The sequence below is a fragment of the Dicentrarchus labrax genome, unplaced genomic scaffold (assembly GCF_905237075.1).
Source record: "Dicentrarchus labrax unplaced genomic scaffold, dlabrax2021, whole genome shotgun sequence".
Lineage (NCBI taxonomy): Eukaryota > Metazoa > Chordata > Actinopteri > Moronidae > Dicentrarchus > Dicentrarchus labrax.
Window position 1 is genome coordinate 6,258,176 of NW_026136715.1, and position 26,144 is coordinate 6,284,319.

At 42.0% G+C, this 26,144-nt stretch overlaps 1 protein-coding gene across 2 annotated transcripts in view; it reads right to left on the reverse strand.

Moving 5' to 3' along the window:
• Positions 1–26,144, reverse strand: part of plxna2 (plexin A2) — a 164,696-nt gene that overhangs the window by 20,408 nt on the left and 118,144 nt on the right. For both annotated transcript variants that reach the window (XM_051425086.1, XM_051425087.1), the window contains exons 14-22: positions 25,437–25,554; positions 23,456–23,592; positions 21,663–21,830; positions 20,333–20,426; positions 14,574–14,813; positions 13,986–14,129; positions 13,183–13,417; positions 11,195–11,337; positions 7,967–8,235 (exon numbers count right to left, since the gene is read on the reverse strand). In XM_051425086.1, coding sequence (XP_051281046.1) covers positions 7,967–8,235; positions 11,195–11,337; positions 13,183–13,417; positions 13,986–14,129; positions 14,574–14,813; positions 20,333–20,426; positions 21,663–21,830; positions 23,456–23,592; positions 25,437–25,554 — 1,548 coding nt within the window. The remainder of the gene's footprint in view (positions 1–7,966; positions 8,236–11,194; positions 11,338–13,182; positions 13,418–13,985; positions 14,130–14,573; positions 14,814–20,332; positions 20,427–21,662; positions 21,831–23,455; positions 23,593–25,436; positions 25,555–26,144) is intronic.

The following is a 26,144-nucleotide window of genomic DNA, read 5'->3' on the forward strand; positions in this document are numbered from 1 at the left end:
GTGTGCAATGACCTCTCGACTATTTCTACCACAGAGAACAGGAGAGGGCTGTGTGTACCTCTTTTATAATTCTTATTTTTTTTCAAATTCAAATGGCTTTCTTGGCTGTATATTTCGCCATAGCAGTAAGATATTGAAAAGCTGAACATTAATTAGAAAACATACTATAGCAAAGAAAGATACTACGAGACAAAACTAACAACTTGTCATCAAATATCACAGCAACAACGTGAGTTGGGTAACTGTCACTCTGTGTCCCTCTGTTTATGGCAGGCAGCAACATAGACTGCTGCTAACTCACAGCTCTTTGAGGCCTCCCTTAGTAGGACTGGTACACCCAGTGTGTGGGATTTAGTGGCACCTAGCGGTGAAGTTTCAGATTGCAATCAACTGAAAACTGCTCACATCTGTATTTGATGACCTAGGAATGAGAACGGTCTGTTAAGTGTATAGGAGGAACTTGCGAAAAACACAAAAGTCGAGTCAGCCAGTCTGGTTTGTCTGTTTTGGGTTACTGTAGAAACATGGTGATTCAACATGGCGGACTCCATGGAAGGTGATAGGCAGCAGGCTAACAAAAGTGCATGTTTCCTATATTTAGGTGATTATACACTATTGAAAACCAACCTATGAATATGATATTCAATTTCAATCCTCAAATTTTTTAAATAGGCTTCTCCAAGATGCTTAGCTCTGTTTCAGGTTTGCTGAGGGTGCAATGACAGCACAGACTTTACTCTGCAGGGAGCCAGGTTTTCCTGTCCCTTTTTCATAGCAAGGCTGTGCTCACTCAGTCTGTACTTTGTTAAGGTAGTTGTTGATCAATCACCTAAAAAAATCTGCTATGGTTTGCCATCCATTTAGAGCCAGATAGCACTGCATTTTGCTCTGGGCTTTTGCCAAGTTTGTGCGTGCCAGTAGATGATGTAATTTTGTTTTAACTGCATTGTAATTTGATTGAGTCTGATTGGTGCTGTGTTCTGTTCCTGAGGTGTATTAATAGAGCAGGTTTGTGGACTGTCTCGGGATCAGTTGGGTAAGGGGTTCTTATTACTCCTCAGCTTTTGGCATTGAATGCCAGACAAACATCCCTCCTGCCTCATTACCACCATCGTGGAACACTAGAAAAACAGAAGTTAAAAAGACAGAATACCAAATAGCCAGGTGGGAATGGTTAACAAGCATGAAGCATAGATGAAAGGGTTAGTTCTGTGAAGCTCATGTGGACAGGCACCTGAGGTGAATAGCAACAACAAGCTCCCACCTCAACTTACTAAAACGCTTCTGCTCTGCTCTTTCTTCTTGTCGGTTTGACTACTGCCCAAGCCTGCGTGCGGACAGAATTAAAAAGGCTGCCTGAAAGACACCAACACCAAACAGCTTTGGATTGGAAACGGATTTTTCCTATCAGGCAGCTTTTGGTCCACACCCTTATCAGTCTCATTACTCCCGCTAGCTCTGACATAGCTACTACATACACTAATCATAAGTTAAGATGCCATGGTAAAGTGTCTCATAGACTGTTTGCAAGAGTGTGACAGCTTGTGACTGTCGCATGGCCGCGACTGATCTCTCTCTGTCAGCTTGTACATGAGCGTTCCCAATTTAAATGGCAATGCATTGAAAAAAATGACCCTCTTAATGTAGCAGGAAATTACTGTGATTACTCTGGTGTGCATGATGGAGGGGCCTTACAGTGCACTGTGCTGAACTGCGGATTAGCAGGAATCGAAGCAGGTAGGTATTAAAGACAAGCTAGAAGGCTTCCGTCTCCTCAGAGCTAAATAGTGCTTGGGATAATGATACATATTCAGGCTCTGAATGGACCTAAAGGAAGATTATGACTATTATGGAGATAATTGCGTTAAGTCGTGTTTGAGGGCTATAAGCAAGAGTCTGGGACGGAAGAAGAAGTCCCAGAAGGCTTGTCTGAGCAATGGGAGGTTACAACAGCTAACATTTTAGTCACTGAGAAAAGAAAAAGTGTCAGTCATTCTCTCTGTCTCATTAAATTGAGACAGAGTGAGATTTGGTCTCTCTCTTTTTCTTTCACATGCAAATACATAACTTTTTCTGCTCCACTGTCCTGCACTGTAGTTGCAGGACAGTGGAGCGAAGGTTATATTTTGTTTTGAATGATGTGTGGCTGAGTTGTGATGTTGTCTCCCACGCCTGGAGGCTATTCCTCTGCGAACGAGACTGCTGGCCAGTCTACTGGCAGCTCGTTGAGAGGATGTAGAGCTGGGTGACAGCCTATTTGAAGTGCGATGTGCCAGCGGGAAGGAGTGGGGGGGTTGGTTGGGGGATGTAGATTAGTTCACCCAGTTTCAGCTACAGGATGAGTGAGTAAACATTGCTGAAAAGCTGAAAGCTAAAGAAGTGCATGCTCGTGTGCATGTGTGCATCCACTCTGATGGCACACGCACAGTGATTCTGTGATTCCCACCTCTTTGTCATTCTGACATATACAAACACACAGGTGAAGGTATAAGAAAGAAAGGCACACATACAGTATTCACAAGCTCAACCCTGCAATGCTGCACAACAAAAAGTCTTCATTCGAAAACATAATAATGAGCCACTACGAGTGCCTGAGGCTGTATTTTCACGCTGAATAAACCTAAATATATTGTGGATTTCTTGGACAATACCCCAAATCCCTCAGTAATTGCCCTCCTTCCTCTACAAGAATTCACCTCTCTTTGCCCCCCCACCTCCCTCCCATGCTTACTATACACCCCTCCCAGCCTGTATGAGACTTGTGTGTTAGAAGTTAATGGAACCTATTAAGCATTTTAATAAGCTCAGCAAGTCCCAAAGAAGGAAGTCAAATAAAGCCTTTTTTGTGGGGGCTGTGCTGACTCCCCCTTACTAAACTCCTTTTTAATGTCGGGTGGGGGAGGTGGGGGGGAGGCGCACTTTGTTCTCCTCCTTCTCCTTTCCTCCTTGTCCTCCTCCTCATCTGCCTACACTTCCGTCTTTCTATTAATTGAGTTTCATTAATGAACATCAGGATTTCATTATCCCACATAGTGTTTAAGAGGGGCTTCGCATCCCCCTCATCTCTGTTCTCCTAATGGCAGCCAGGGTGGAGGAAGGGGGTGGGGGGCTATATTAGCAGGCAGTGGAATGTCTTTCAATGAGACTAATGCCAAACACAATACTCGCTCTCTTAATAACTCTGTACTCCATTGCTCTGCATGGGCGGAAATCTCATTACAAAAATGCTGAGGAGAAAAATAATACAAGATTGAAAAGTCTCAAGGTGATAGACGCAATGTTCTTTGATTCCATTAAAAGAACATTACAAAGAAGAGAACGAAACTGGGTGAAGAGAGTGGCAACTTAAGAAGAAGATTGAGAGAATAGAGAATAGAGTTTAATGTGTTAAAGAAGTGGCTGGCTAGTCTATAATGTTCTGGTGGGGGTCATTGTACACCAGAGGAGCTACAGTAATAATGGACAGGCAGAAAGAGAGGGTAATGCTGTAAAATAACAAAAGACGTGTGGACTCTATTATTGGGAGGGTTGGGATAAGCACTAGAGAGGTAAAACACAGAGAGAAAGCGAGTGCAAGAACATATTTCACTAATGTAGCAAAATACAATCCAAACACCATGAGGTGCTGCATCAGTTCCACTTAGCGCACCGGAGGGTGAGGAAATCAAACACATTGTCAAAGCTTAGATATTGCTTTCAAAAAGCTTTTAGGAGAATGTAAGTGTCTGCGAGCTAAAATCTTTCCCCATCAAGACAAAGAAGGTGAAGGCATCTCAAATCTTTAAATACCAAAGAGACCAGAGTTTCTTTGAAAAACACGCCACTGAAGAGCATGAGTGCACCCTTCAAACATAATTCCAGGAACTTTACTGACTGGGGATATTATATTTCTGCTACATAAATGCAAGATACTGTACACGCTATAATTTGTTTTCGCTGGACTGATGTGATGGATGGTGAAATGGGATCGAGCACTGAGCATAATAGGAAAAAGAGTGTGTGCCAGAGAACAACTACAGCATGACGTATACAAACTGCCCTCTGGCATTCAAACACATTTTACTCAGCCAATGACATGAGCCAATGCATTTGTTGTATTCTCGCTAACTATTATGCGGTTAACTACTTCCTCAAATAAATGACAATGATTTGTTTTCCATCCTGCTTAATCTGCCAAGAGGCTTTTCAAATGTATTCCGTTTCATTCTACAGTATACCATTTCAGCCCATTCAACTCCGTTCAGGAAATTCAAATGAATGGAAATTTCATGAAGCATTCAAGTGAAATGCATATTTATGACCTATGGTAAGAATATTAGGTGCTACAAAGTCAAATACACTGTCAGCAAATATACCAATCAGATGTTGGCAGACACACAAGAAGAGGGATGTTGTTTTAACAGACATTTTATCCAATCTACCTTTAGCCCTGCAAAGTAGGTGAGAGAGCCACATTCCTCATTGCTTTGTTATCAAAAATCTGAAATTATTATAGCCATATCTATAGTTAGGACTCTATATTAAGCTAAGAGTGTAGTGACTGCAGACTGATATAACTTAATCTAATATTATCCTTCCCAATAAAGTATAGATAGTACATCAGCAATTAAACTCTCAAATATGAAGAAAAATGCTATCAGGAGATAATCTTCCAATGTGAGAGACAGAGTATTTGTGAGAGGAATGCAGAAAAAAGGTGTGTTGAAGGCATACAGAGCTGGTGAGAGGCAGTCGGGGACGCGGTGTTAATGTTAATCAGACAACTAGTTTACATGCAGCATCTTCGCTGTGCTGCCCACGTAACTTGGAAATATGTCTGTGGATGCGTTTGGAACCTCCATTTAATTTGCTGAATTAATGTTTATTAGTTGTTTAACTCTAATTCCATTGTTGACTCCCACTCCTCCACTGCTCTTCCACATTTTCAACCTTTCCCCTCATTTGCGCTTCCCGTTCCCTCTGTGCTGTGGCTAGTGATGGCATGGTACTTCATCACTGGAGCTCACCGCAGAGAACAGGGCTCAATAATTAAGGGTGCCTTACTTTGCTGGATCAACCACATTGTACCATTGTATTGCTTCTGTGTCCTTCTGCACCCTGTGCACATACTGTACCTACACTCGCTTATATGAACTTACACTACTTGGAATACTTTTTACTGTAAAGCTTTAAAGCTGTAGCATTTTGTCAAGCCTTGCACCAAAATACTGGTGCCATAGAAATCCATTGTTGAACTGTTGACCATTGTGCACATGATCTGTGGCTAAAAGTAGTCCCTAAACTGTTTGAGTAATGCTTGCTAAAAACTATAGTGCCCAGCAGTTCAAGGGAGTTATTTAGTCTTTTTTGTATGAATTTACATTAACATCTTCAGTATGAACAGATGTGTTTTTTCCACAGACAGGCTGGGGAGGTTGGAAAATACTGACAGACAATACTTTGTTGGTTTTGCACTTTTCATGGCTTTTTTTGACAATAACAAAATTATAGAATATCGCCACTTTCCCCAGCCTTATCTTTTAATAGACAACCATTTGGATTCATTGTACACAATAAAATTTGATTACTATTGCAGGCCACTGAGGGAACATGAGGATTAACGTCCTAAAACACCATGACCGATGGATATATTTTTGTGCCTTCATCTGCAATGCTTCTATGATTATGGTTTTCTCTTAAAAGGTCGAGCATGCTAGCTTGTGGACATATTCCCCTCTAGAGAAAAGCAATCAATGACAGCTGAGCGAAGCGAGAGGAGCAAAGCTATTTGCTACGACTCGACTATGTCTTGGGATGCACTTTCAACCCACTGTAATATAAATGAGAACAGGAAGTGGGTTGGGTGAGCTGAAGGTTCTTCCTGTAGCCATGTAAACTTGGTCAAGGGACTGGAAGCTCACTAATAATTCATTTGGAACAACATTCAGAGTGACCCCTATTTATAATCTAATGAAAGCACACTGGATTTCAATATAGGCAGCACAGCTGTATTCATTGCACCAGTGCATATGGATACAAACACAGTCCAACCGATACCATAAAAAGCACAAAGATCTGTTTACATGCTGCTAATTCATTAAAACGAGAAAACAGAGGGGAGTCCTAGCCAACATAATAGCAAGCATTTCACTATCCTATTATATATGATAATAGACTGAGGAGAGCCGACAGAAAAAACAATTCAACGCGAAAATGGCAACAAAGCACAGCCCAGCAGCCTCACTCTACCCCCGGCACAAATACAATTACTGCTTAGAGACGCGCTCAATTTGACTATCATCACAGACATGTGTATGTGTGTGTGTGTTCGTGTGTTTGTTGTGAGTCAGCTGGCTGGCTTGACTGTCGGCTTTTCTCTAAATAGGCGATGAGGAAGACAACAACAGCAAAGAGCCATGTCAAATCGATAATCCCTTAAATTCTTCTGAAAATGGGGAGGGAAATGTAAAAACTATAGGACATTTAGCCCTCCAGGCTGCAACGGCAGGACCAAAGGATTATGTACCACTGTGTTCCTAATAAGAGAGGATAATGAAAACTTAAAGGTGACGTGGGGCCCTGCTGTCATGTGAAATAACAGCTTAATCCAGGTCCATTTGATGCTGTGTCAATTAATTTCTCTGTCTTTCAGCCCCTCTCTCTGTTTGCCTCTATGCGCAGCCTTTCCTTTCAGTTATTTACAGACTATTAATGTGGATTTTTTAAATAGAGACAATGTGAGGGAGGGCAGTAGTGGTTAGTGAGGAGGTTCTGCCTTTCTGTGTGAAGTTTAATCTTTTGTTCTCTTCGTGCCGGTCAGTTTTCTCCAGGTGCTTTATCAGAATGAAAGTGTTGTTTGAAAGTATAGCAGCTACCTGCTCTCATTGTGTCTGCTTATTAATCATGTAAATATAATCAAAATCATGCACAGAGCAGTCAAGCTTTCAGAAAGCCTGTTCACACAACTGTACTTTGTACATTCTGTATCTTTTCAGCTGAATATTGTTTTTCAGCCCTTTAACCCGTTTCTATACCTACAGAGCCACCAAAGCAGCTGAGGACACTTGGGCAAGGACTTAGCAGGTGTTTAAAGTTTTAGCACATCATCCCAACTCCCCCGGAAAACAATGTACACTGGAGACACAGAGAGGGGAAAAAAATAGTTAAGTTGAACCACTTCTGAATGTTTTATAAAGGAGCCCGAGCCTAGAGGATAAGTGAGACTGACATTGGCATTGAGAGAAACCAGGGGACAGACAGAGTGCGAGGGAGAATACGGAATTATGCATAGAATTCAGAGGTTACTCATGATGTGAATGAGTGCATAGCGTTTGTGTCAGCATACTGTAGATGTACTGTAGACGCACTCATTACAAGCCTTATTCTGTGAAGCCTCTACACAGGAACACGGAGAAATCAGAATGCATCCACCCACAGTAAAATAGGGATGAACATACAGCTACATCAATCCCCATTCAGCAGTCTATAACATCTTTCTACAGCCTTGCGCTGGTTTACATGTTTTTAAATGAGGATTGTGTTTAAAGTATGTGCATAACTATCCTCTGGGCACAGGATCACATATAAACGCATATGCAGCAATATAATGTATTTTCGACTGAAATTAATTAAGTCAAACAACTGAAACGGTGTTGTAGATCATACACAGTTACTGAGGATTAAGAGATTTCTTTTAATATTGCAATTCCTATGTATAATTTGTTTGTTTACTTTATGTTAATTCATTTGTCTTTCTTCTTTTTAATAAATTCAATGTCAAAAAAGGAACATTAATGTCAATCTAATTTAATTTCAAATAAAGTTAATACCAAGTTTTCCTTTGTTGACTGTTTGCTATAAAAAGCTTTTTGGGTTATATTTACTTTAAATCTAATTCACAAAGTTTAATTAAAACATTAAATAAATTCCTAAGTCCTCATATTAGTACTTATCACCATGTTTGTTTTTTTACGTGTGCTGTGTTTACCTGCGCAGCAGCAGTTTAGGATGGTTCTTGCTCTCCAGGTTGCGGTCGATGAGGTCCGACAGCAGGTGCTTTAGGACGTCGGTGGCGTACTCCAGTCGCCCTTGCAGGGCTGTCATGATAAGTGAGGCCACATTGCCGCGGTCCCTCATGGAGAAAGAGCGCTGCATTTCCAGTGTTCGGATGAAGGTGAGCAAGAACACTTTGTTGTTGATGAGCTGGCCAAACAGCTTTAGGGCCTTCTCCACATTCTGCTGGCCATTCCCTGACACCTGGACAGAAGAGGGAGGGAGACCAGTGCATATTAGTGCTAATACATTTCTAGGACTAATTTTAATAATAAATGTCCAGTAATAATTTGCTAATTTACTCATAATACTATGTTTTTCTGTATTTGAGGTGCTGTGTCTCCTCTTGGCAGGAGACACCCACTTTTGTCACGTACACTACCAGTCAAAAGTTAGGACACACCTTCCCATTTAACGTTTTTTCTTTGTTTTCATGACTATTTACATTGTAGATTCTCACTGAAGGCATCACAACTATGAATGAACGCATATGGAATTTTGTAGTAAACAAAAAAGTGTGAAAGAACTCAAAACATGTTTCATATTTTAGATTCCTCAAAGTAGCCACCCTTTGCTTTGTTGACAGCGCTGCAAACCCTTGGCCTTCTCTCAATGAGCTTCATGATGTAGTCACCTGAAATGGTTTTCACTTCACAGGTGTGCCTTGTCAGGGTTCATTTGTGGAATTTCTTGCCTTCTTAATGGGATTGGGACCATCAGTTGTGCAGAAGTCAGGTTGGTACACAGCTGACAGCCCTATTTGACAACTGTTAGAATTCATATTATGGCAAGAACCAATCAGCTAAGTAAAGAGAAACGACAGTCCATCATTACTTTAAGAACTGAAGGTCAGTCAGTCCGGAAAATTGCAAAAACTTTGAATGTGTCCCCAAGTGCAGTCGCAAAAACCCTCAAGCACTACAACAAAACTGGCTCACATGAGGACCGCCCCAGGAAAGGAAGACCAAGAGTCACCTCTGCTGCTGAGGATAAGCTCATCCAAGTCACCAGCCTCAGAAATCGCAAGTTAACAGCACCTCAGATTAGAGCCCAGATGAATGCCACACAGAGTTCTAGTAGCAGACACATCTCTACATCAACTGTTCAGAGGAGACTGCGCGAATCAGGCCTTTATGGTCAAATAGCTGCTAAAAAAACACTACTAAGGAAAAGCAACAAGCAGAAGAGATTTGTTTGGCCCAAGAAACACAAGGAATGGACATTAGACCAGTGGAAATCTGTGCTTTGGTCTGATGAGTCCAAATTTGAGATCTTTGGTTCCATCCACCGTGTCTTTGTGCGATGCAGAAAAGGTGAACGGATGGTCTCTACATGCATGGTTCCCACTGTGAAGCATGGAGGAGGATGTGTGATGGTTTGGGGGTACTTTGCTGGTGACACTGTTGGGGATTTATTCAAAATTGAAGGCACACAGAACCAGCATGGCTACCACAGCATCCTGCAGCATCATGCCATCCCATCCGGTTTGCGTTTAGTTGGACCATCATTGATTTTTCAACAGGACAATGACCCCAAACACACCTCCAGGCTGTGTAAGGGCTATTTGACCAAGAAAGAGAGTGATGGAGTGCTGCGCCAGATGCTCTGGCCTCCACAGTCACCTGACCTAAACCCAATCGAGATGGTTTGGGATGAGATGGACCTCAGAGTGAAGGCAAAAGGGCCAACAAGTGCTCAGCATCTTTGGGAACTCCTTCAAGACTGTTGGAAAACCATTTCAGGTGACTACCTAATGAAGCTCATCGAGAGAATGCCAAGAGTGTGCAAAGCAGTAATCAAAGCAAAGGGTGACTATTCTGAATTATCTAAAATATAAAACATGTTTTGAGTTATTTCACACTTTTTTGTTTACTACATAATTCCATGTGTTCATTCATAGTTTTGATGCATTCAGTGAGAGTCTACAATGTAAATAGTCGTGAAAATAAAGAAAACCATTAAATGAGAAGGTGTGTCCAAATTTTAGTAGTGTATGTACTTATTAAACCTGCCCAGTTAGGCAAACCAAGGATGCTTGGTTACAATGAGCTGAATGAGATTTGAAAAGCATAGCTGCTCTTCAACTTTCATCTTGACCTTGTCTCACACAAAATAAAGATTTTTCCAAAGGCACCAAAAGCCTCACTCATGTTTCACTCCAGGCAGACAAAAGTTCCCACTCATGGTGAGTAACTGAGAAGATCTTAATCAATTATTGACCCGGGTCTGTTAAAAAGCATTGTACTCTGAGTTAGCTGCCATTTCACTTTCAAGTCAAATGTCAAATAACTTGCCTGGGTAAGACAATCTCAAAGTGACAAAACTCACTTTCTTTGGATTTGTTTGAGAACACGTCACTGTTTTTCAAAAGTTTGGAAATCCAGTTTGGGTCCTTTTGATAGAAAATCCTGTCACACAAAATGTCTAGCTTATGCAGCTTACTGAACATCAACAGACATTGCCTTTGACCTCTACCATACAGGGCTAGTCTGATCTGAACCACCATTCCTCTACCTGAGCTGGTAAACCAATCCCGTCCTTTATCATACACAATCTACAAATAAAGTGGTGGACCTTTATCATGACGAATCTCTTTATCCTTGATAGTTTCATCCTCTGGGCTCCACTCTGTGTGTTCCACATAAAATAAACTCATTGCCCAGCACAACTCTGGCCCCATGAAGAGGAGTGAAAAGTGTTAACCAGCCAGTTTTTCCCCCAGTGGAGGAACCCACAGTCCTGCTTGAGGATTGGGAATTACTCAGTTCATTACCCCTCATACTGCAGCCACTGGTGGATGAAATAGCCATGTGCTGGGACCCTGTTTTCCATGAGGGAGCTTGCATTTGAGGCGTATATACGTGTGTGTATGCTGCTCAGCATGAATGGCTATATGTGTGTACGTGTGTGAGACCAGAGGGTAGAAAGGGTAAGTGGCATACTGGTATCCTTTCCCCCTCAAGCACTTTGCCGCTTATGGAGGTTACCCTGCAGGGAGAGTGGTAAGGGCAGACACAGTCTCTCCCTATATCTCTCTCTTTTTTCCCCTTTTTTTCCCAGTTTGACTTTCTCTTGCCCTTTCTCATTGCATTCGTTGCTTCTACGTCTCAGTCATCTTCTCCTCAATATCTCTCTTTCTGGCTCTCTGTCTTTCTCTTGTTACCTCCAGCTCTCTGAGGACAGGATGATCCTCTATGCCAGGGAAGAGGACCCTCATAGCATAGGTCCTGTAGTCCAAATGGGGGATACCAGCTCTGTCCAGGTCACTGGTCAGCTCATTGATGTCGGTCTGCAGCTCGGCAAAGGCTGGGAGAGAAGGAAGACAAGAAAGAGATAGCAGTTGGAGGGAATACTTGAGGAGACATGCTGCATAAAAGTAAAACCGTTCTCCCCAAGGACCAAATACATGAATCCTTCTCATCTTCACGGTGTTTACTAACGTTATGATGAAGCTGACAGTTAAAGCCCAAGATAGTCTTCATGTCAGAGAAACTCAATATTTCACATCTTTCCCTGAAAAAACACAGACCTCTCGCTCTCTCTCTCCCCTCTCTCACACACACACACACATCTCTTTCTCACTCATTTTTATCTACCAGGCAGTAAATTGGCTGTAGCTCAGGCCCCAAAGAGTGTGTGTCATCTCAATGTGAGGCTGCAGGTGAGCACTAGTTAATTGGCTCCATCCTGACTGACTCCTGTTCAGGCCCACGGCTCTGTCGAACTGCTTCGCCGCCCTGGGGGAGGCTCCCTGTCTGCAGCCTATCACAAGAGCAGCAGCAGTCCCCCAACACCTTCCTCAAAACTCCGCCATCTCCAACCAGTCTAAGCCCTCACCTCCTGGCCCCTGGCCCCCTGAGACTCCTGGGTTTACACACCAACACATGGGCTCACAGGCACACATGGAGTGTATATACTCATAAGGAGGAACCCAGGTACCCATCTAAATCCATCCTGCAGGGCGGCACACTCCTGGCCACTGCTAATGGTTAAAACATTAATCTTCTCCTTTCCCAAGGCTGCCTGTGTGTGACTGATTCCCCCTGTTTTCCTGCTCTGTCTATCTGTCTGCCTGTCTGTCTATCTGTCATTTGACCATTCTGGAAGTTTGCTGCAATAGGATGTTTTTTTTTGTCACTGCATGATAACACCGGGAGAGCCGATCAGGGTTGGCTGGAGGGGATAAATAATAAGGTCCTCTACGGCTGATGAAATCCGCTGCACACTGTCATAATAAGCCTCACTTTTGCCATCTCAGTGATTGGCTATAATGACCCCGATGATGACATCTGGGGCCAATCAGCACTGCTTATTTGAAAGGATTCATATAAGACTCAATGTTGCAACACAGAGCTGCTGTTTGGAGTGGTAGTTAGAGCTCAGCCTGAGGTTATCTGTGGTCCTCCCACTGGGCAGAATGTCAAAGGTCAAATGGACTACTGCGCCCGCTGTTAACCCTAAATCACAAGGGAGGAGTGTGTTTCAAAGCAGCTGTGTGTTCAATACTGTATCAGTGACACTGACTGCAGGACACATGCAAACTCAACTTAAAGCAGGTATAAAATCACACACATTGCATAAAAAGATAAATGTGGAATTACCCTTACAGTTAAGACTAGATTAAAATGTAACATGCATAATGTGTCTCTCTCTGGGAGGAGGTTGAGATTACTCTAATGAGAAACTCTGTATGTATGTGTCAGCTTGTGTGCGAGTCTATATCCAGAATGCAAACTAGAAAGCAGTAAGAACTGCAAGGACTCAATTCATGACAAGACGGGTCACTTGCAGGGTAAACTGACTTAATCCATCTGTTGTAATATATAACCAGGATGATTCACTGACCCAGATTTAGAAAATTTCACTGCATTATTTAACACACACAGATCACCAATAATTTACTTACTGTACTATATCTGCAAATGTGCATTTGTGACTGTTATGTGATTACAGTCTATCAAAGTTAAATGCATTCACCAGCCCCATTCAACTACATGAGTGATAGAGCAGCCTGTAAAATTACTGGCTGTAAATGGGATATTCCAAGCAAAGTAGACCCATAATCACCCTCACTCTGCAATTTGAAGTCTAACAATAGGCTGCTACACAGTTCTGCACTTGGTCTGCTGACCATACTTTTCTAACACTAACCTTCTTTGCACTCGAGGGCAACTCGTGACTCCAGGTTGTCCATTTGCATCTGCAAGCGCTTCAGGGTGAGGTCATTTTCACGTGACTTTCGCTTGTAGGCAATGAGGACGAGGATGACAATGATGAGGAGGAGGCCTCCACCAGCAGCGATGCTGACGATGGCTGGCAGGGTCAACAGGCTGTCAGACATGATGTGGACCGCACCAGGGGAGACATGGAGACCACCTACTTGGACCTTTGGAGAGACACAAGCACACATAGTCACAATTAATCTTAAATCAGGGCAGTTTAGAAGATTCTTAAAGCTAAAACACAGAAGGAGATCACATCATTTCCTAATGTTTCAACAGAGACCAATCACTGGTCTTGAGATCTATATCACATGATAACTGATACACAGTAATGCATAAGCCAAGCCTCAGAAATCCTGCAAAACCGTAGGTAAATATTGTCTGCTGAAATTGATACTGAGTGCAAACACATGCAGCCACCTGCACGCTGACGCTGAGAGGGAAATAGTCCGGGGCTTGCACTCAATAAGCGAGCAGGCAACTAAAAATAATTGCAGTGGATTCTGGCAGAACCTTTTGACAGCTAGAGCACACTCATGCTGCTCTCCCTTTGACCTATTTCCTTCAGCTGAATGAACAATGATGAGAGCACGAATAATGGAGTTTAGAGGCCAACTATTATGAAGACGAAATCACAAATATGGGGATAGACGGACACAGAGTGAGAGAGAAAGTTAGGAAGACAGACACCAACAAACACACAAACACAGACAGACCATTACCCATACTGACCATGACTTTGTATTGTCCGGTGAGGTTGGGTGGCTCACATAGCAGCTGGCTCTCAGACACAGTGACAGAGCAGGGAGTCTCTCCTATCAGCACAGTGTAGTTAAGCTTCACCCCACCTGACGCTGGTGGAACCAGGTTTCTGCCCTGTGGGCACGTGGAGATGGACAGCAGGGTGCAATATTAGGAGAAAAACTCGGACACACAAACACATGGCTCAATGAAGATCAGACAATTTTACAAACCCACAAAGCCAATATGTCCCCTAAATACGCTGTAAATTAGATCCTTAGATTTGGCCCCAGCTGCAGCCAATGTGACTCCATACTGAGATCAAACAAGGCAGTATCACAGTGGCAGTAAGTGGGAACAGCTGGCAACCAGGACAAAATGTCAACGTCTTTCAGTTACGAAACGTCTTCAAACCAAACAAAAAACATAAATTATATATATTTAGTTGATTTTGAAGTAACAATGATTGAGCAATAAGAGGAGTCAGTCTCTTGCTCAAATACACTGTAATAAGTCTGTTGAGGATGTTGAACCAGTAAATAATAGACTTAAATGCATACTAATCTATATTTCTTGTACCTTGAGAATGATGGGTGAGCCTGGTTTTTGCTCAAGGACACCTGTGGTGCTGAGGGGCTCAAAGTAAGGGTTTGGGTAATAGAGGAGGTTGGTGTTGTTGTACACCAGCAGTGCCTGGACGTTGTTGAAGATGAAACCAAACTCGTCTGCGTGCTTTACTGTGTCCAGACCTGGAAGGTACTCTGCTATCAGGGATGGAGCGAAGCAGCTCATACTAGTGGTGTTCAACACTTTACACACCTAGGGAGGATGAATAAAGACAGGAGAAAAAAAGTGTTAGGGAGAAAATCCACTTTTTGCTGCTTTTGGGGATGGGTTGCACTCTACACATCATGCTATGATAGCCTGAGCACCCTGAAATGAAACAAGAAATGTGGTTCAGTCATCCAGGATAAACATAGACAGTTCAGCACAGCTGAGACGTTTGGTTTTCTTTTTCTCTGCCTCCAAAATAAAAACACACGCAACACAAATGTTTCAACCTGTTCTGTTGTAAAACCCTGGTTTGTTATAAGTGTGATCTTAACTGAAACACATTGATGTCAACATGGAGCCTGCAGTGAGCTCTGCAGCCTAATAATTGGCATATAAAATCCTCATTCTTTTTAGAGAAACAGATTTATTGTCTGTCATTAAATCCATCTTTATTGGAGAGGAAGCCTCCATAAAACCGAAAATAAATTGCTGCTACTGCTTTGCTGAAAAACACTGGAGGACAACAACCACAAAGGATGGAGGCAATGCTCCTCTATCTCCTCAGGTAGAGGTTGAGCTATGGCTCTTTTATTACTTCTCTCCAGTTTTCCCAGATGAGAGACCTATCTTCCATCCATCCTACCCGGCTCAGCTCTAGAGGGAAGGGGAGAAAGGATTTATTGCTGCACAGCACTCTGCTCAGAGAGGTTTTTATCTCCTTTCACTCCCTCCCAGCTCTCTCTCTGGGGGAGAAACTTAATTAGAGGTAAATATCATCAAAGCTTGTGAACGCGAGCGACTACCACGCCTCCTACCTGTTGTCTGCTGCTCGGGAGCAAGCCGGGAGATCGATGCAAACTCATTCTGTGTACGCTACACCAATTGTATTTTGCCAGCATGGTGCAAGGTGAGTTGTGTGGAGGAGTGTGATGGTAGAGGTGGAAGGAAGGACTGGTCTCCATATTTACTTTGTTCTTAGATATACTAGACTAGAGAGTGTTTGTGTGTTTTCGTCTTGTAGAGCATCAAATCTGAATGTGAACAGAAATTCTAACTTATACTTGGGTATACTTTAGGCTGTTTATGATTATTTCAATAAGCAATTAATCTGTTGATTATTACTAACTAAAAAAATCAAGGCTTTTGGGGGAATGAAACACAATTTCAACATTAAAACTGCCACATCAACATACACAGCAAAACAGCTCTACCAGTCTGTAGCTGCACTACAAGGCCTGAATGCTCAGTACTAACTTCCCCTAGTCTTGTGACATTCTTCTTTAGAATTCCCACTTTACAAGCTACAGTAGCAGCGCATGTCAAGAGCTAGAGGATAAGCCCTTTTAAAAATAGATAGCACAACTGGATAGAAAACCTGACACACTTTCACCAAGTTTAGGTTCTGCGAATGCATGGGCGTCACTTCACTGTAAGCCAGAAGTGACTAACAGAATTTGAACAGTGTTGTTCTAAAAATGTAATACCCATATACATATATAAAACCCTACATACTCATAACAAAATAACTAGTAAAACAATGCATGATAACATTGCTGTTCACAGTATAACATGGATGCTTTTTAGAAAAAGCTAATGAATGAATAATTAATGAATGAAAAATGTTTCTCATAATGTATGTACAGCAATTACAAGAACAACTCATATGATTTTTTTTACCCACTCATCCAGTTTGTTCTCCAGCTCCGTACATAGGAATTAAAAGGTTTAATGGATAAAAGAGTTCAAGTTAAGTTTGATATGAGCGGCTGTCTTACTGTTGGCATGGTGACATGTTATATAGACAGGCCCAGATGCTCCGGCAGCATCCTCGTGACTGTCACGTTGGAACAGCGAGGCATTTGCAAGTCAACTACAGCTCTGACTACCATCTGCTCTGCCAGGGATGGACACAGTAGGGTTTTTTTTTCTCTACACTGTCCTCACTTTCTCTCTTCTTAACTCTCCCTTTTTTCTTAGATAAATCCTTTCCTTCACTGAATCCTGTCAGGATAAAAAAACTGCTGCTATCATATAGGATATTTTTCAGGCTGAGTGTGACGTGTGTAAATCCAAAGTGATGAGCGAGTAAATAGTGATGGGTAAATGGGACGTTGTGGGATTTGATAAGGAAAATGGGATATTTGGGTTCTTCTGTAGGTGGGGCAATAAACGGCTGTATTTAAAAACACCATTACACCTTTGCATGACTTCCTTCCAATAGATGGATATTATTAGTGTATGGTACATTCTGTTTACACTACAAAAGGATTTATTCGGCTTACTGGATTTCCAAATTCTCTGATATAAAATACTGAACCACAAATTGCTACCAATCCATCTCTCAGCAGAATGCTACAATATACAGTCATGACGTTACACTGCTTCGTTTCCAAACGTATTTTTTCTCTATCTCTAGCACATCACAATAAAAACAAAATTCAGTATATTGCCAAATATACAGAGTATACAATAGTACACCCAGTCCTTTAGGCCATGTGGGGAAAGAAGCTACACATTGTTCAGCATTGATAAAGTGAATTGAGGTCAACAGATAGAGAAAATAATTGGAATCTTGGCCTCATCTGTCTTCTTTCTCTAGTGTTGGACAGAGCCAGGGTGTTTTAAGGCAGTAACACTCCAACCCCTCTGGCTGAATACATTACCATGATCTACTGTGCCGCTACAGCCCACTCAACCATTCAAAGGTCTCTGGCCAGGGAAGTAGTGAGAGACACAGAGGGAGAGGGTGCGAGAGGAATAAAGCTTAGGATAGACTGGCTGCGGCGATGTGCGTAGGAGTAATGCGAAGGGTCACAGAGTCAAAGGTCATCCAGAGGCTAACATTCGACAGCTAGTCACTGTTGGTGCACTTTGTTACTCCTACACTGTGTCTATTTTCCTGCCTGCCTGCTCTTCCAACCAACTGCCAATACTGGCATTAATTCTACCTTCAGCTCTGATCCGTCCATGAAGGATCTGTGTGGTATATAAGCTTGCGCAAAGCCAGAGCTAGTAGTCATTTTCCAGATGTGTGCCACCCTGGAAGTGAAGAATCATGGCAATGGTTGCCTCTGTGATGAGGGTGTGACTAATTTCAAACATCTTCTGTAAGCACTGCTTCATGCATTAACAAGTGTCTTTTTTCTTTTTAAGTCAACATCGAAGCCACACAACAGAGATGTCAAAGGGCGAACAGAGGTGCCTCTCTAGACTGTGGGCACTCAAGATGTCATGATGATTCAATGAGCCTCTCGTGATGCTGATACAGTTGAGATGTCTTGCATTGTAAGACACATGCATACAGCTTAGAATACAAAATCATTATGAACATGTAAACTGTAAGTTCTGAGTGCCCATTATAATTGCTGCTCAGTGTACCAGACAATCAGCATGATTGGCCTAGGCGTGATAGGAGCCTGGCACACCCATGCTGAACAATTTCTGTGATTTGCAGCAGCTGAAAATGCACCTGATGTGCCAAGCCTGACACTCAGTCCAGGCGTCTTAAGTGTGGCAAATGCGGTAGATGAAATCTTTCTGGGACAGGGAAATGTTCTGGAGCTGGAAAATAACCCCCTTTAGCTTTAATCAAGATTATGATAAATGTTTCAGTTGTGAATCCGGTGACAGATACAGAGCAATTCACAAAAAAAATTGTCCTTTTTTTTCTCTCCCAGTTTCTTTGTAAATCTGTGCAGGTGACACAAGGGAGGGAGAGAAGAGAAGCAATTTAGTGTGAGACAGGTGATCATTTGAAGGCTGTCTGACAGACAGCAGCTCTTATTGCTATAGGCTGCTCTGCTGTTTGCCTTCCTCCAGTGACAAAAGGGGAAAGGGGTAGACGGGGGGGGGATGAAGGACGGGTAATTGTAACCTTAGCATTTAATAGAAATTCATTCTCTGTGGCTGTGGGGCCAATCAAGACGGTGACACAGGCTTCTTTTGCAAGGCGGTGGGAAGAGATGAGGCAGGGTGGAGATGAACAACTCTCTTTCAAAGCCTTGGAAACTGACAAATCAGACAGTACGGCACCCACACACATGAGTCAAATCCCATTTCGCCAGGTCTCCAGGAGTCTCTCACTCATCAAGTGTTTTTTTTTCTCTTCTCTAAACATGAAACAGCACAGATCTATCTTTTGCTTGTAATTACTAGGGTTTCATAACTCACAAAGGTCTTTAAGGGAAACTGTGTCCTTACGTGAGGCAACACTGCAGCACAAAAAAGCCCAAGGCAGAGTTATGATTTTTAGTAAAGGAACATTCACTGAGCTAGTCAGACACTTAAGGCCAATTTTAGACTACTAATGTCGGGGACGGGAAGTTGGAATTGCAGAGGGGGAGTAGGCATTTTGGGACAAATCTATGTAGAATTCATGCAGCATTGAGGAGGTTTTTGATGATGTAAATGAGGCATGAGATTTACCTGGCTATGTATGCAAGATTGTAATGTGTGAGATTGATTACAGTATCAACTTGTATGTTTCTCAGTTTTTATGGTACAGTACAAATGTGCATGTAGCAAATGAATGAGCGTGCACGTGCAGTTTGTATTTGTCAAGTTACCTGATGTATGTCTGCAAAATAGAGCCCTTGCCATACATTAAAGCAGTGGTTCACAGTTGGAGGTCAGGACCCCCACACAGGGTCATTAGATAATATAAATAAAATTTTTTTTTTTTTTTTTTTGACTTCTTTTCTCTAATCTTTATTTTTATTTTCTGCAATACTGTACAGCGTTACCTCTACAGTCCTATTATATATCATTTGAAAACTGCATATTGCTGATGCCTACAAAAATAATTCTAATTCTAAGGGGTTACAAGAAAAATGGTTAGGAACTATTCTATTAGAAAGTATTTTTGTATAGTGTTAGTACAATGTACAGTGGGCACTATTCTTTTACCTATTCTCTTACCCAACCCCTCTCACTCTCAATCCTTCCTACTGCCCTTTAGTCCATTTGTCTGATCTCCCCACCTTTCCCCAGACCATGGAGAGGAAATCCCATCCTTTTAATTAAACAAGGAGCCCCAGGACAGGGGCTCAAATGCGATTTGTAACGATTTCCCACAGCCAAGGCTTTGATTATACAAGGGCTCTTTATGCTGACCAAAGACTTCTGACCACAGTTAATCTTCCATTGAAACCCATTAGGAGTCTTCTTGCCTCTGATCATGCACACCTCCAACATTCCCCCTGCTGACCCACCCACACCCATTTCAATCTCAAACACATCTAGCCAGCTCCATTACAGCAAAAATATCTAATATATATATTTTTCCTCAGACAAGTTGCTGTTCAGGATGACTAGTGTGACAGTAAAACACAACAGGGCTTAGCAGGTGGGGGGTTGGGGGTTGGATCTGAGATTTGAAAGGGTCTTTTAGGAGAGATAGTACCTTTTTTTTAAACTTAAGGTAAACATCACTTTGCTTGCTTGTATAGCGGTATTTGGTGAGTCAAGCAGGACATAGTTAGCGTACATTTGTTAGCGCGTGTGTGTAGTACGTGTATTCAGGGAGTGTACTAACTCTATGGTTACGACAATATAGTGATTCTTACATTGACAGACTCTCTGCCAGCGTATTTGACCCGGATCCTGGGCTCCTGAACCACGTCAAGATTGGTCCCTGTCACCATCAGGGGGGTATGGCCACTGAGTAAAAACACAAGTAGACAAAATTTATTCCACAGGTTTAAATAAATAATCATTATTTGTAAGAGAGAAAAGAAACAAAGCAGTTCAAAGGCAATTCTAGACCAAACTTTCTAACCCTGATGTACCTCTTCAGAATATTCACCATCAGTCGAAAATAAGCGCATCAAACCGACTTTCATCCTCGGTTTCTTTTGGGAGATAATAGCCTTTGGAGTGGAGGATGATTAGAGATGCTTTTTAACTGACTTCACTTGCTACAATCAGCTGGTGCAGATTTGGGTTTGAAATACCAAGGCAGCTCAAGCGCATAAGGATGCACTGGTGGTCCTGAGCATCATAACACATCGGCACAAACAAAGCATGCAAAACAAAGCAGGGGGGGAAACTGCTGGATATGCGTGGGTCTCCCTGCAGCTGTTTGGGTTGTTGTTGATGTTTGTTGCTTTTGTTGTTGCGCTCGTCAATGTGGCGTGCTGAATAAATGTGCCAGGCAGGAGTTGTTGCAATTAGAAATGTCAGATGGGTCTGTGCTATTAGGCTGTGGGTCCAGTTTAATCACTCACTCATTCTATCTATCTATCTATCTATCTATCTATCTATCTATCTATCTATCTATCTATCTATCTATCTATCTATCTATCTATCTATCTATCTATCTATCTATCTATCTATCTATCTATCTATCTATCTATCTATTTAGCTATCTGTCTGTCTGTCTGTCTGTCTGTCTGCCTAGCTATCCCCCACTCCCCACCCTGTTCCCTCTGTGCCATCATACTTCTGCTGCAGTGTCCCTTACACTCGGTCTCTAAGCCCAAGCCATCTGCTGTGGACTCGCACCTCTGATAGCACATTGTTCTACAAAGCCTGTATTTCATTTTCATCCCTCTCTTCCTTTTAATTAGTAGTGTATAGTGCATGTGTATCTATCTGCCAAAGATCCTCAACAGATGGATCAACATTGATTTCGATAGGAGAATCTCAGTCTTAACAGTGTCTGTGCTCTCCAATCTGTGAGCTGTGGCACTTCTATCAGATCCAGACTAATTGGAAGAGAACCGAACAGTAATTGAAAGTGCAATATTGACTTGTGTCTGCTTATTGCCACTGGCCAGCACTGGCTGGCTCTAAATCCTTAGTCTGGGTGACAGAGACTCAGAATTGGTTGGTGAGGATGTGGCTAAAATAACATGGTGCAATAGGCATTCTATAAGATAAGTGTTATGACTTTACCTTGCAATGCTCCAGTCTGGTTCAATGCGCTGGACAGTGGGGTCTTCTATGTACTCAAAGGTGAGGCTCTCCCGGATTTGGGCATGGTCAACACTCACACTGATCTGCACTGGGCCGACTCCAGACAGGGAAGGGGCGGAGTAGCACACGATCTCTGTCATGGTCCGTCTACAAGTGGAACATAATCGGAATTTTTAAAATCTGTATCCAATACAGTAAAAATAAAAAGCAATATATGGGTGCGGAAAGTATCAACATGTTTTGAGAAGAAAACAACAAACGAAATGTACACTTGAATGGACAGAATATTGTATGCATTTTGTACTAACAACCCTGTTCTGTAACTATCTGAGTTAGAACACAGCAACAAAATCTGTCATTCCAAGGTAAAAATAAACAAGAGCTCTAATTACTGCATTGAAAATAGGTAATACAAACCCTTAAACATGGAAACATTTTCAGAGACCTTTTAAAGACTTGTGATCTCTCTGATCCAGCCACAAATACACACAGTTGCAAAAGGTGTACATACAGGTATGTGCACTAAAGCTAACACACAAACAGTATCTCCACCACTGTCATATGTGCTTCTGTCCTTTGCCCTCCCTCTCCATGCCTCCATGTTCTACCTGCCCACCCCCTGAATTTGTCCCAATTCATTAGCAGAGGAGTGCTTGTAGCAGAACAGCCCCCCATCCTCCTCTTCCTCTCATGCCAGGAATACAGTGGAGAAACACAAACCAGTAATTAGCCCCATATCTCATTAAAGCTGGCTTGACTCCTCAACCTTACAACATTACAGTCATGCTACCATGGCAGGGCTTAGATGCCTACAGGAGGGGAAAGTAGAAGGAGGGCGTGTGGGAGCAACTAAGAGAAGGAAGGAAGGTTGGGTAGAGTGAAATGGAAGGAAACTGTGAGAGTGAGAGGCAAGAGAAAAAAACAGGGGGGTAGGAACAGATGAACAAATTGCTGGAAAGGAGGGGGGGTGGATGAAGAAGAATAAAGATCCATAGGAGCTCCAGGTTTTCCAGAAGCTATTATTACAGGGTTTGATGCAGTAGGTCATCAAAACCTTATTAAGATTTACATAAGTTTCTGACAGGGAGAGAGAGAGGCTTTCCCCTGGGGGATTTCTCAGTAATATCACATGAAAAAAACGTGAAATATAGAAGCTTATTTAATGGGAATAATCCACATCATCTTGGGAACAAGAGCTGTTGTTTTTATTCTTTTTTTCATTTGCTCACAGCATGCCATATATCTAACATTTTCTGACAGTGATGTATGTAGCAGCTCGAAAAAGTTTAAGAAACACTGAGTCAAAGAATTGTGTTGCTATCTGTATATATTAAAGGCATAAATGTTGTAGGTGTTACAAAATGCAAATGCAAAAATGATTCAATACTCAGGGTATTAGGAAAAGGTGCCAGCATGGCAGAAAACAAAGACAAATGGACTATGAAATGTTTCTGTTGCTTTTCACTCTTTTGTTTTTTTTACATACTTTTTTAATCACTCACAGTAATGTAGGTGACAATTGTCAACAATTATAGTGAGTGGATTGGTTTCACTTACTAATATCCACATTATACTTTAAAGTTGGCCCTGTAAATTGTGAAATTCAAATTTGTGAATTCACCTCATCTTAATGTAGTACAATAAAAAGCCTTTCTCCATGAATAGTCTGTGTTAAACAAAAGCCGATCATGCAGGCTGTTTCAGCAAATTAAATTTTATGGGCTACTAATAGCACTTTTATGGTATAAATGGGTGCAAGAAGAAAGTCTCACCCAAAGAACTCGCACGTCTGGTTTCCAAACTGAATGTTGACACTGCTGCCGGCGCCAAGGTTTTCTCCCATTATGGTTACTTTCGTGCCCCCAGACTCTGGACCTCGGCTAGGGGACAGACCCGTGACTGTGGGAGTCTACAAAACAGGGAGATGCAGAAAAAGAGTGGTTAAGAGACACTGTGAGAGCAAATTAAAGGGAGAGGGAAGGAGCAAAAAGGAAAGGACAAAGCGGGCGACCAAAAGGCAGACTAAAAGATGGATATTTCCTAAGATAAAAAAGGGCAGCATCTGTGTGCTACCTCTTGAAACCTTCATGTATTATCACAGATCCCCAGCAAATTACAGTTATTCATATTGCCAGGCCGATGGCAGTGGAGTGCAGCGATGGTGAGAGAAAAGAGGATAAAACCTGGAGCTCTTAGAGTCCCTAAGAGATCCTCCTCCTGTGTGTCGTGTATTGCTGGGTTGTGTCTGAGTGAAGCTTTTTAAAGACAGTCTGAAAATAACTAGTGTTTACAGCTGCAGGCAGCTAGCCCGCCGTCACACAGACAGATGGAGAAATATCCAAGCAGACAGCCCGTCATACAGAGAAACACACATGCAGCAGTACACACATACACAGACACACGCATTTGAGTACACGCATCTCTATGTGCACAAACATAAAACAACAATTTAAAACAAGCTAAATGCACACTGTCATTTTTGCTGCCCCTTTGCCAAGTGTTTAACTATCTACTGGCTAAAAAAGACGATCACATAGGGGTGTATCTTGTCAGGAAAATTGAAGAATGCCTCTGTGATGGTGTATTGTTTTTTTTTCTATGTGGACGGCAATGCAAGGGAATTGGAAGTGGTGCCAATTCTAGGCTCTGTGAAGTATTCCTTGAGGAATTCTACTGCTTCCCAGAGTAGCAGCTGTAACACTGGTGAGAAAAAGTAGCCGAGGATGTACTACAGAGCCAAGAGCATCACACTGGCAAATCTCAAAACTGTCAGCTAAGTGTGACTTCCAGGATACAGGCTAAAGCAGGTACCCTGAAAACAAGAGTAGTAATTACTGGCTGCTGTTAATTGTTAAGGGAGTGCTAATTGTGAAGGTGTGATACAGCACAAATGGAAAAGTAGATTATATTTTAGCTGCAGGCTGGGCAGACAGTGGATGACAGAGACAGGGAAATGTGTACGTCAACATGAGAGAATGGGGAGTAAAGCATGTTTACCTGCCGAGTGGAGGGCAGCTCTCCATTTTAGGAGCTTGTTTGTCCATTTGTCTTTTATTTTTGTCTTTCTCATCCTCTCTCTTATGAACCCCACCCAACCATTGATCAAATTTGGTTAACTATTTTCACTTCCCAGTTTGTACGAGCTGTTGCTTATGGAACTTTCAAAAAACACCTCAAACACTGCAAGAGCTCTCAGTGCAATATACAATACAATTATACAAAAATACAAATACCTCCAAGAAATCTTCAAATATATTATTATTTTTTACATCCTTTGAGTAATGCTTAACTCAATACAGTTCAGCTAGTGAGTTGTAAAGAATATATTGATTTGCAAAACTATATAGGCCTAGTACATGAGGCTATATTAATTTAACTTCATGATCCTGACTCAATAAAAGCCAGCAGCATCTATAACCAGAGAGCTGCAGAGATCATTAACGAAGACCCCTTGAAAACCTTGTATAGTTAACAGAAGTATGTTATTTGCAAAATAACAAGTAAGCATACACAGAGCTGCTTAATTGCACTACATCGGTAGTCATGGAAACTCACACATCATTATTTGCCTGTGGCGCATACACAATTACTTTGCAAGAAAAGTACAAATCAATTTTAATTGAACTAACTATATATTTTGTATCGCTTTAATGCAGCTCTTTAGTTTGTCTCATACTAAGTTCAGTACACCTTACTAATGTGCATTATATTATATGAGGATAAAGAGCAATGTGGTGTAATTGCGGTCATTACCACAAAGGAGTAGAGTTGCGATGAGCGAGCCCTGAGTTCTGGTCTGCACTCTCCAACACACAGCTGGACAGGACCAGGTCTACTTTCAGCAGGAGCAGGGTCCATTTCACATACAATCCTGCAAAACACACAAAATAATTCATTAAAATCACTGTACATAGTTTTATTGAAAGCAAAAATACCCACAGCAACTTGTAAAAGCTGGACTGGAGCGAATTCAATCTTTCTTAAAAATAACTTGAACCTCAGAAGTTGTCTATATGTTTAAATGCTTGAGCGAAGTTGGGAGAAAGTAATCAAAACGCTTCTCTGCTTGATATCGATTTATCTTCCAGTCTAAATGCAATCTTCTTTTGTTGTCTCACTCATTTCATTACGGGACACATCCAGACATCGACAAGGACCCCCTCGATGACAGTCTGTAAATGAGACCAGTGCTCCTCCTCCCTTGGCACCCCAACACACCCAATCAGAGCGATGTAAATTTCCCACCAACAACCAGGCCCCCGACAGCGCTGGTGCTGTGCCAGTGCGGTACGTCTAATGTAAATCACGCAGCAGGATCAATACAGCTTTATCATACCATGTGATCAGGTGTCACCCAGCGCTGCAGGTGACTAGATCAAATGACATAATAAAACGAGGACGTCTATTGATCGGTGGTGCCAGGGAGTAATAAAGTACAAGAAGCAATCACAATGTGGAAAG